The following is a 12151-nucleotide window of genomic DNA, read 5'->3' as shown; positions in this document are numbered from 1 at the left end:
GTTTGTCCATTTGAGAGCAGAGTCATGGATAGCTCTGTGTGCACTGCAGACTTGTAGCTTGATTACTAGTTTGACCTGTATATGACTGGTGTTCTAAATAGGGACACATTATGTTTATTCAATTACTCAAAAACCACAACCAAACCACACACAAAGAAAAAAAAAAACCAAAAACATTATTAACCAAACAGAATAACTAAAAGCAGTTCTTTAGCTACTCTACCAGAATTACAAAGATAAGTTATTGAAAAGTTTAAAATCAAAAGAAAAATATGAAATATGTAAACATGAAAATATGTACATAGAAATTCATGAAATTTTCAAAGAAGCTACATACCAAGAAGCAAAAAGAAAAAAAAAAAAAAAAAAAGCTTGGTCAACAGTGGGAACAGTGTAGAATCATTGTCAAAATACTAAGTAATAGGAATTATTAAAACAGATGTAAAGTGTACAAACTTTCTCTGGGGAGCACTGTTATAACTCCCCCACCATCCATCAGCAAAAATGTCTGAGGAACATGAGCAGTAAAACTCTGGCAGGTTTGACGTATCATTCAATAAAACAATCTGATGATTAAGTGTCATCTGATGAAGAAATCTGGAGAGAAACGTCTTACACCTAATAAGGGTATTAAGAGGAGAAGAAAAAAAAAAAAAAAAAAAAGAAAGAGGAAAGAAGAAAAGCAATGTAAAGCAGTGTAACCAATTGCTCTTTCTAAGAGGGGAAAAAACAACAATCCTGAACTGGAGACCTGAAGCTTGTGAACTTTAAGTTAAGGTAGCACAGAGAACAAAACAGAGGAATCTGAGAGGAACAAGTTAGAAGTGTAACAAGAACAACAGACTATGAGGAAAATGTACATGTGAATATTTGCCTCAGGTTTGCTGACAGCAAAAAACGTTTCTTGTTTTAAACATTTGATTTTCTTCCAGCTCTATGAAAAAGATTCTGATGTTTGAAACAGTGTTATTTATTTCTATAGCACCATCAATATGCACAGTGTTTTCTCTGCAACTGGGGAAATGTGGCCACACAAATAATGAGTCCTTGCCTTTTAGAATCTTGCATTCTAGTAGGCAGGATAGAAAAGCTGTTCTAGTACAGGCAAAATATTCCTCTATTCCAGTATAGAAGATACTTTTCTGGCTTTGGAGAAATCCTTTCATTTCTACCATCATCTTTTTGTGAAGAAGACTTTGAGCATCCCACATGTTTTAGCATCATTGCTCTTTGCACCTTGTAGTTTTGTACAAGGGTCACATCTTTGCCTTGGAAAAGCCGTAGCCCCAGCTGATGTCATGCCCAAACTGATTTGCTGTTTCCCACAAGTTATGCATTTATAGAACCTATCTGGTGGAAGAACACAGTTTACTGTCCATGGCATTGCCTTTGCTATTGCTTCCACAGTAATCAGACCTTTTGGCAGAACTGCACTAGTTTTTAAGAGAGCAAAAGAACTAGGGCACCATCCCCTGACCACACTGCTCAAGAGCTGGACTGCTGACATACAAGGCTGTGTGTGCCAGGGACACTAAAACAATAACTGCTCTCAGCATGGAACCAAGAATTTCATTTCTCTTAGTGATATCTTGAAGTGTAGGCTGGCAACTCCCAGCCATATGCCTATGAGCCTGCTGGAGCCTTTTAAAATAGACATCTGTGATAGACCAAAAGGGGAGCCCAGCCAGCCCAATGCCTTTTTCAGCTTGCCTGGTGAATGAGGAGAGAACCACAACAGAGGAACACCCAGCTACAAATTGCACATGTCAGAGCCAAGGGTAAAGCCACTGAATCCTTCCCATCCCATTGCAGTGGAGGCCACCAAGAAGTCTGAAGATTTTATTGGTAGTGGATTTACCTCACTCCCATTTCTGAGGTTTCCCAATCAGCATCAAATAAGGATAATTTAACAAAGAGTCAAATGGAAATTAACCTTATTTTCTGTATTGGAAGCACGGCTACTGTCTTTTAGTCAAGGTCAGACTTTCCCCAGATTGCTAAAAATGCAGTAGACACAGAGTCCTCCCCCTGTCCCAGGAGAAATACTGTTTTATCCATGTAATTAGGAAGAAAAGTGGAACACTGCAGTACTCGGTGGTTTTTACATCTTTTACAGTCCTGTCTTAACTGGAGAGCTAAAACAGGGATTTAAAAAAAAAATAAAAAGGCATTTGAAAGAAAGAAAGGTCAGAACTGATCCCAAAGCATCTGGATGAACTTCATGATAGCTAGCAAAACATCAGACCATTAGATTCCGTTTTGAAGGATGGAGGCCACATTAGAAAAATTATGTTAAATGATCTGGGCAAAAATATAAGCCCCTTTTTCTAGAACTGTAAAATTTGGAATACAGAACCACAAGAAACATTGCGATTTCAAGGCACAGTATTGGTTATTAACAAATATTTTTAGAACAGGCTTCTGTGGCATTGTTACACTGACTGCTGAGTAGCAAGCGCAACACGTTTATCTTTGTGAGATACATTGCACTTAAACAGGATATACGTCTATATATTTTGTGGGTTTGTTTATAAACTTGCATACATTTTCCCCATTATTTTTTTCAATATCTGTGCATATGCACCCTCTATCACCCTCCACCTGAGTATTCTGCGTAGAAATGCAGGCATGAGAAAGAACATCTGCAAGTATGAGGTAAAATCTCGTATATAGAAACTTCAAACTCTAGACAGCAGTAGTTTGTTGTTAGCAGAGATTGGTTTTTGAATGTCCTGCAAGATGTTTTTATTTATCTTCTTGATTTCTGAACAAACGGGTGCCATATCCTACAATTCAACCCTGTGCTGAAGGACTTGGGGATCCTGATGAATGATAAGCTGCACTTGAGCTGGTAGCGTGCCCTTACAGCCTGGAAGGACAACAGTATCCTGGGCAACATCAAAAGAGCAATGGACAGCAGGAAGGGGATAGGAACTGTCTCCACTGCTCTGCCCTTGTGAGAACCTGACTGGAGAACTGTGTCAAGACCTGGGGTCCCGAGCACAAGAAAGATGTGGAGCTGTTGGGTTGGGCCACAAAGATGATCAGAGGGCTGGAGCATCATTCTGATGAGGACAGGCTGAGGGAACTGGGCTTGTTTAGCTTGGAGAAGAGAAGGCACTGGGGAGGTCTTGGTTCCTTGAAGGGATTTTATAAGCAGGAGGAGGATCGACTTTTTACATGGTCAGATAGTGATAAGACAAGGAGGAGTGGCTTTAAACTGAAAGGGGAGATTCAGGTTAGATTTTAGAAAGAAATTTCTTGCTGAAGCGACAGTGAGACGCTGGCACAGCTGCCCAGAGAAGCTGTGGTGCTCCATCCCTCGAGGCCAGGTTGGATGGGGCCCTGGGCAGCCTGAGCTGGTGGGGAGCAGCCCTGCCCATGGCACAGCTTAGAACTTAGAACTTTAAGGTCCCCTCCAACCCAATCCATTCTGTGATTCTGTGAAATGATTCTATGACAATGGAAGAAGAACTAATGTTTCCAGAAAGATCTGTCTATAAAAATTAAGAGCTTGATTTTCTTAGGGGGATTTTCTGGATTTGATGAAAAGTCTAATTATGCTCTATCTTCTGCTGAGAGCAAACTGTCCAGAGAGAGCACCCATATGCAACAGACTTAAAGGGCTTTTTACCAAGAAGAAATCTTGCTTCTGTTTGTCAGTCTTCCGTGGGGCTATTTATTATCCACATTATTGCAATCTCTAATTAGTATTGAAGTTACAGATGTACACTCTCCCAAGTAAGAAGTGAACAAAAAAAAAAAGCCAACTCCAGTGATGACTGATAGCCATATGATTCAGTAGCAAATAAAACAAATAAAAAATGATCACACACTTCACTTTTTTTGTTCTTGGCTTAATACTGGATGCCCTCTCTGTCAGAAGAATCTTATATGAATGCTAATTAAGTCTGTATATTTTTATTTCAAGTAATTGTTTGCTCTAGTAGAGTTGGCTGAAAAAGGAAACTGCTGGTTTTTAGGCTTATTATATATCTGCTTCTTCACCAAGCTCATATCCTGAGAGCACAAAAGTAGACTCAGGTTTGATAAAGAGTTCAGTGTAATACAAACTCTACATTTGTAAGCAGTAACTTGATTCCTTTGTCATGTATTATACAAAGCTACAAGGAATTTCTGCTATTAATCTTTTTTTAAAAAGATCATTTTTTTCTTGCAATAGTTTGAGTGTCAAGACTATTTTCTAATTTAAAGTGAACGATTGCATGGGAGAGCGAGAAGATGGGGTTTCCTTTTAGAATACTTTAGGTTTTCACAAGAGAAAAAGAACAGTTGAAGGCTGCTAACTATCTTCTGGTGAATCATAAGATAAATGCCTGGCAATGAACCAGAGACATTTGTGGGTAAATTAAATATTTAGAGATGCCACACAACTCTTATTCTAGCATAGCCTTATGTAAAAATGTTCTTGTTCATAGAGCGTTCAGGTTGTTTAGAGGATTACATTTTTAGTGAAATCTATCTGATAACTGATTTATCCCTCTGGCCCCACCTTCCTTTGCGTGTTTAAGAACTGAAGAGCATTTTAATTTTGCTCTTTAGAGTTAACCTTTGAAATGTAGAGCTCACAGAGAAAGAAGGGTCATAGCAACATAGCATAAAATACACAGCAAAATACACAATTATCTTTCAAGCAATGAATACGGAAAGTTCTTCCAAATACACTAGAATGTTGTGTCCACTTGAAATACTTCTGCTGACTTGAACTTCTTCTTTTCAGCCAGAGGATTAGAAACAGAAAACGCTTTTGCATAAGCGGGGAAAAAAGTAGGGTGAACTGGAGAAGAATGGAAAACAAACTTAAATAATTCACAACATGCTATTTGTAAACAGCAATGTGACACCGTGAAACTATATAAAGGAGTAGGGTAGACGCTTGTGCAAATAAGTTATTTGAAGTTCTGTGGGAGAAGGAAGTCTAAGAGAGGATGAGGAGGAAGAGAAGTCCCTCCCTTGCAAATAAATCTCTCCAGGGAATCTCTAGGTCTAACTCCAAGCAATGTGAAATGCTTTTTTTTTGTATTTTACTCACAGTGTTGGTGAAAGGCCAAGTAACAACCAAGTACTATCGACTACTGTCCAAACAAGGAGGCTGGGTTTGGGTACAGAGCTACGCTACTATTGTCCATAACAGCCGTTCATCACGGCCTCACTGCATAGTGAGTGTCAATTATGTCCTTACGTAAGTCAAAATACTTTGTACCATTACCTGTTACCGGTAATTGATTCATTACTTAAATCCTTTAAGTTTGTTTTACTTGTGTCTTCCGTTATCATTTTGTGTTTGCATGCTTCAGCCACTGTGCTCTCCTGATATCCTCCCTGTTTTAGTTATAAAAGCTTATTGAGCTAAAAAAAAAAAAGCTTGTATTTATGATGACTGTTTCATATACTGCATGTTTGAGTGCATAGTACCACTGGTAGCTATTTGTGTTAGGTCTGGATCCCAGTTCTGCAACTATTGTCAGAACAACAGTGGTGCTATCCCAACAACAGTGCTCCTTAGCAGAGATCGCAGTGTCAGTTCATGAGACAGTAGATAGTAGAAAATGTTACTCCTCTAAGGGATAGGTGGATAACCAAGGATTCCCTCACTTGCGCTGAACAGATATACACAATGACAAACAGCTCCCACTGAGCTTGTGAATGTGCAATGTTTTGGGCCTGCTATTTCTGATTTCTGGTTCAAGCCACAAAGGTATTACAAAACTCTTATCATGATATAAGCCTAAGAGAGACAGAAATCCACATGGGATAAGTGGGATAAGTAATAGTGAAATAGACTGTGCCTGAAAAAAACTATCTGTTAAAAAAAAAAAAAAAGATTGTGGGCACCATTGGATTGAACAACAGTGGAAGAAGGCAAGGAACTACACACTCTTTTGTCTAGGTTTGTTCATTTCTTAACTTGCATCAGAGTAAATTGTGTTTGCATGACATGTGAGGTGGGGTCATTTGTGTTTGTGTATTATAATTCTGTATCTATTACTTGGTCTTGAAGAGTTGAAGCATAAGAGCTAGCAACCACAGTGTATTACCTTAACCTGCCTAAAATAGGTATTCAACCCTGATAGATACACTGGGCAGTACTACACTCATTCCTGTACTGCTGTGAGATAACAGCACCAAGGAGATACTCAGTCCCACAGCCAGCATGAGTTCCAGGAGCTGGGGCACTGATTGAGGAAACTGTGCCAGGGTCATAAGAGCATAATCTTGAGTTGAATTTACTTCCACGTTATTCACCAAGAAGCGATAGAAATTAATTCTAGGTAGGAACTGAGAGAGAAGTAGGTTTTCCTCTAGTTTTCCTTTCACAAATATACTCCATTGTTTCTACTGACAAAAACAGAGAAGACAACTTACTCATCAAAAATATATTAATTTATGTTTCAGTAGATGATTCACAGCTTGCTCTTGTTTTGCTTTTTATCCTCTTTTGTACAGAAGTCTGCCCTGTATATAGAACAAATGAAACTGAACACAACAGTGGAGAAATTAAATTCTAGAGACTGTCAGAAAAACAGCATTGCATTTGCTCTGGTCTAGCTACAAGGGTACTGTGCTGTTGGGAACGGAACACTGCTCTTTTGCCTCTCCTCAGAGCAAGCTGAGAGAACAGGGAAGAGACCAGCTCCTGACTGAGGAGACAGATTAATTGATCCATGTCTTCCTATCAGCTGACGTGGTTATGATTCCAAAATACAGAGTACCACAGATGGCTGAGAACAATAATTTCAGAGAGCAGGGACATCTAGTGCAAAGATGTCAACTCTGTTAACCCAGCAGAATGTTTGTGATAGACTCCCATGAAAACAGTCAGACTGTAAAATTTACTGCTTGCCAGCATCCTCAGCTGAGCAGACTCAGTGAAAATCTTAGAAGAATGAAAACATCGTGAATGCTAATACGTATTTTCAAATGAGCTATTTTATATTTGTGGTATGTCTGAATATGCAATTTATTGGTCTGTTCTTTTGCAGAGATATTGAGTATAAGGAGCTTCAGTTGTCACTGGACCAGGTTACCATTTCTAAGTCACAGTTTTCATGCAGAAACTCAGTATCTACCTCGCAGGAAACAAGGAAAATAGTAAAACCCAAAAGTAACAAAATGAAGGCAAAACTCAGAACAACGCCTTATCCACAACAGGTAACTTTCTTGGCAATATTTACCTGCAGTTATTGTGGTAGAGTCCTTGAGCCAGGATAGAGATCCTCTGTAGGTGAACTTACTGTACAACTGACTACAGTATGCTCTTCTGCAGGAACTCCCTTGTAGGCCAGCATACAATGCGAACCTTTTGTTCTTGGGGTGGACAGCACAAGCAGTACAAAACAACACTGGCAAGCTGGCAAACAGAAAGACTTTTGGATTTGGAGGATATAAAGTCCTTAAAAAACCCAACATGTTTTCTTGGTTAAAAAAAAAAAAAAGAAAGGAAAGCAATGTATTAAGGACAGTTGTAGGGTAGAACGCATCTCGTTCACTGTTGATGCGCAGATTTTTTAATGTCACAAAGATACTGGCAGTTTCCTTTTGCCAGAGAAGGCTTCATAAAAAGGAGTCCTAGAAAACACACAATTGGGATGGGATTTGGGATATCTGTCACTGTCTCTGGGTGAGTTAGAACTAGATGGGAAGGGAAACAGTGAAGATCATGAAACAGGGTTGGTGAAACTGATACTAAACATGAGACATTCTAAGGCTTCGCTGAGAGGGACTACTATTATCTTATAAAAGTACCGAATGAAGCTAGCGCGTACACTTCAGTCAAAACATATTCATGGTATGTAACTCCATTAATCAGTAACTTCCTGTGCTTTGCAGCAAATTCATGCTCTCTGTTATTTGCAACTGCCTACATTTACTAGCTAAAATCCAACTGGCAAAATTATCAAATAAAACCTTAACATTAGGATGTCAAAATTGTTCTTTGTTTCTGTGTTAAGTGAAGGTAAACCACAGTGAAGATAAAGAATTTTAAATGCATGGCAAGCCAGTCCTCTTAGCCAGTGAGATTGCAGTTCAAGGAGGCCCAGCTTTGGGTGCCTTTATGACATGTTATGCTGTTTCATATTAAAGTTAGTCATTTAACTCTCTCCCCCTCATTTTTTTTCTTTCCCCCAGCAATACAGCTCATTCCAAACAGACAAACTGGAATGCAGCCAGGTGGGAAACTGGCGATCCAGCCCTGCAGTGAACGCTGCCACCATTCAAGAACAAAACTTTCATTCAGAAAACAGTGAACTTTTATATGCCCCGTCATATAGCTTGCCTTTCTCTTACCATTATGGACACTTCCCTGTAGACTCTCATGTCTTCAGCAGCAAAAAGCAAATGCTGCCTCCTAAGTTTGGGCAATCTCAAGGCAATCCTTGTGAAGTGGCTCGATTTTTCTTGAGTACGCTGCAGACAAATGGAGAATGCCAGTGGCATTACGCCAACTCCTTGGTATCCAACAGCCAGTCACCATCCAAAAATCTTCCTGAGCAGCCAGTGAACATCATCCGACATAATCTTGGACAGAGTTATGAAGGTGGGTGTCGCTTTAAGAAAAAAAGGAAAAGAAAAGCTCTGGAATGTCTGGGAAATATTTGTAAATGTAATTTGAAAATAGGAAATACAAGATGGTTAGGAAATGTAGAAAATCACAAACATGGAAACATAACATCTAGTATGCTTATAGTATTTACATGTTTATCCTGTTTACCATAAGAACTTAATTTGGTGTATTAGGAGGGAAGGGCTGCCATCCAGAGGGACTTTGACAGGCTTGAAAGGTGTTCTCATGGAAAACACATGAAGTTCAACAAGGCCAAGGTCCTGCACTTGAGCTGGAGCAAATTCAAGATGGTTGAGCATGGCATGGATTGAGAGCAGGCCTGAGGAGAAGGACCTGGGGCTGTTAGGAAGCTCAAGGTGAGCTGACATTGTGCACCTGCAGCCCAGAAAGCCAATCATACCTGGCCTGTATTAAAAGAAGAGTGGCCAGGAGATGGAGAAAGGGGATTTTCTTCTTCTTCTCTCGTGGCATACTGTATTCGGCTCTGGGGACTCCAATGGTTCTGTTGGAGAGGGTCCGGGGAAGACAGTGAGGATGATCAGAGGGCTGGAGCAGCTCTCTTTTAAGAAAATCTGACACAGCTGGACTTGTTGAGCTCAAAGAGAAGGCTCTGGTGAGACCTTACTGGGACTTTTGGTATCTAAAGGGAATCTACAGGAAAGCTGGAGAGGGACTTTGTCAGGGAGTGTAGTGATAGGACAAGGGGTAATTGTTTTGAACTTAAAGAGAATAGAGTATGGGGTAGCACGGTTAGTTTGCAGTTGGAATTGATGATCTTTAAGGTCTTTTTCAATGTGACCAATTCTATGATTCTATGATTTAGATTCAGTATTAGAAAGAAATTCTTTACTCAAAGGGCACTGAGGTAGTGGCACAAGCTGAGAAGAGGTGCTGTGGATGCGCTGTATCTGGAAGTTTTCAAGGCCAAGATAGATGAGGCCCTGGGCAGCCCTATCTGGTGGCTAGGGGACAGAGCCATTCTGTGATTCCATGGTTCTATTATCAAAGCATCAAAAAAAATGCAATCACCAGAATCACTTTTAGAACATGGTAGTGATACTACCTCCTTTAACACTGGCATAGTTTGTCTCCACGTTTTGCTGTCAGAAACAAATGCACTTCAGTCCACATACAGAAATTAAAATAAACACAATCCATTTCCATAAAAATTGAAGGTTGTTCTTTCTGAATACGAAGCCAATCTGAATGTCTTTACCTTTCAGTCACCACAGGGAATGAGTGAATGAAATGCACTCTCTACCTGCTTGATTTAAAATGTCTTCAATGGTCCTGCCTGATCACCTGCATCATCTCTCCATACAGACTGTCAGCTTAAATACTTTGAAGGAAACACTGAAAACACTGACATCTGAGATGCCAACCAATAAGAAATAACCATGCACAGCTATAAATGATTTGAACAGGCTAAAGATACACTCTAATCTTTAGATCTCATTCTCATTACACCTATCTGCGTACACTGTTTTGGTTATTTAAAAGTCACTGGACTGATTGACATAAAATTATAAGTTAGAAAAGTTTCTTTCTTCTAACTTCCTTATGGACAGGATGGAGGAAGTAGTAGATTTATTCACATGAGGATAAATCATTAGATATCCCAGATCTGAAGGGTACATCCGCTGATGTTAAAATATGAACGTGTAACATAAAACAGAAGATGGTATCAGATACTGAAAGTGTCTCCCACAGAGTAACTTCTGTCCAGGATTTTGTCCTTTGAAGGACCATCTAATGTCCCTTAGCTGACAGTAGCATTTCACTGTCTTGCATTTAGGTTGAAAATGAATGATAATTAAGATTTCCTTACAGTACAGAGAGGTTAAATCTTTTTTTTTTTTTTTTTTTTTTTTCTGAGCCCAGGCTCCTCTACTGTGCTGACTTCCTTTTGCTGGTGTTGTGGGCTGGGTGTGATAAAGAGTAGCTTTGAACTAGAAGAGATGTTTTAGAAATGTTTTTGCCCTATCTGAAGGTGTTGTATCTTTGTGGACAAGAAAGAAGGATAAGTACAAGGTTCAAAGCCAATTACCCCCAGCGAGTCTTCAGGAACAAAGCTGTCCCTGTGTACTGAAGCCCAGCTTTTCATCTCTGCTTCCAGACTAATAGGGGCAGTGTGACTGGCTGAGATAGCAGATCCACCCCTTTGCTGATCTGATACACTGCTAATGGATATGGAAAGAACAGCCTGTTTAGGAAACAGTCTGTAAAACTGACTGTTCAATAACTGACTGGCTGCCATAAAATTTGCCAGAAAAGCCCATTGAGCATAGAAGCAGACAAGCGATTTACCATTGGTTGGGTGATGTGGGCAGACAACTCCCATTACATACGTGAAGCCAGAAGGATTCCACAGGAATACTGTTAAATCTGTTTAGAGAAAAAAAAAATTCCCAACAAATCAATGCAAGGAACTGCTGGCTTTTTTTAGTTTCATCACGCATGCCTAGCTGCACCATCTCTTCATGACCAGAAAAACAGAGCTCTGATACCTGCAGTTCTTGTGATATCACTTCTATTTCTACTTTTGTTGCTTAAGTTGGAATATGCGAGTTTTCTTTTGAGCAGAGATTTACTTTACTTTAACGGGTGCTTAGCTATTAAGGAATTGAGGAAAAGTGACTTGATATGACTAATTCTCTGCAAGATCCCTCATACTTTTGCTGTTTAGAAGGGAAAAAAGATTACAGTCAACTCAATCCTGGTGAGAGATCACTACTGGAGTTCACAGGCAGCATTAGGAAAGGGAAGAAAAAAACAACCTCTGTTGCACACAGAGGATTTATCTCTAGTTGTTCTGGGCTTTAACTCATTCTAAGGAAGAATTAGTCCTGTTGTACTTTTGCTGAGGCTGCTGGCAAATGAGAAATCTGAACTTTTGGAAGCAGCTTTTGCTTTGAGTTAAAAGGGGCATCTGATCTTCCTTACATTGTCAACTATTGCTTTTTCCAGTGGTTCACTGACGAACTGACAGCTAGTAAGCTTCAAAGCAGAGAGGATCTGCTTAGCATCATTATCTTCAATTCAAAGGCAATGCCAAATATGACATCTGGCAACCGGGCTGGATGCTAGGTCTATTACACATCACATCCACAGAGGCATCTGCCAAAAATACCATAGGCGAGAGACATCTTTTACTATGGAAAATAGTGTCTTTTGGAGAGATCAGAGATTTTAAGATGATTATGCCAAGCCATCAAAGCCCTGGAAAAGCACGTAGCAGATAAAACCGTCTGCAAATCAGATGCTGCTGCCTCAGAATCTGGTTTTGAAACTTCTTCCACTTTATTCCAGCTGGTCTACTCATCAGAAAAGAGAATCTCTTCAGAGAAATCAACCATCTTTGTAGTCAGGGATGTTTCCTTTGTACACTTCCATGGTTACACTGCTACTGTGGTACAGAGTATCCACACTTCACTTAAGTCATGCTGTTAGCCAGTCTGTACCACTCACGTGAAGCTTAGCATCACGTTGAACTGTCAGGAGTATAGTTTTCTGAGATCAACGTAGCTCAGAAAGCCCAAGAAAAATTATGCAAGACAATTATGC

At 39.7% G+C, this 12151-nt stretch overlaps 1 protein-coding gene across 1 annotated transcript in view; it reads left to right on the top strand.

The window, feature by feature from the left end:
* SIM2 (SIM bHLH transcription factor 2) overlaps nucleotides 1-12151 on the top strand; it is a 55651-nt gene that overhangs the window by 38777 nt on the left and 4723 nt on the right. Inside the window, exons 8-10 of the mRNA XM_042867990.1 lie at nucleotides 5056-5203; nucleotides 7005-7173; nucleotides 8152-8560. Coding sequence (XP_042723924.1) covers nucleotides 5056-5203; nucleotides 7005-7173; nucleotides 8152-8560 — 726 coding nt within the window. The remainder of the gene's footprint in view (nucleotides 1-5055; nucleotides 5204-7004; nucleotides 7174-8151; nucleotides 8561-12151) is intronic.

This window comes from Lagopus leucura, unplaced genomic scaffold (assembly GCF_019238085.1).
Source record: "Lagopus leucura isolate 7727_CA_CO unplaced genomic scaffold, USGS_WTPT01 Super-Scaffold_100001, whole genome shotgun sequence".
NCBI classification, from domain to species: domain Eukaryota; kingdom Metazoa; phylum Chordata; class Aves; order Galliformes; family Phasianidae; genus Lagopus; species Lagopus leucura.
This window is presented reverse-complemented; position numbering and strand designations above follow the sequence as displayed.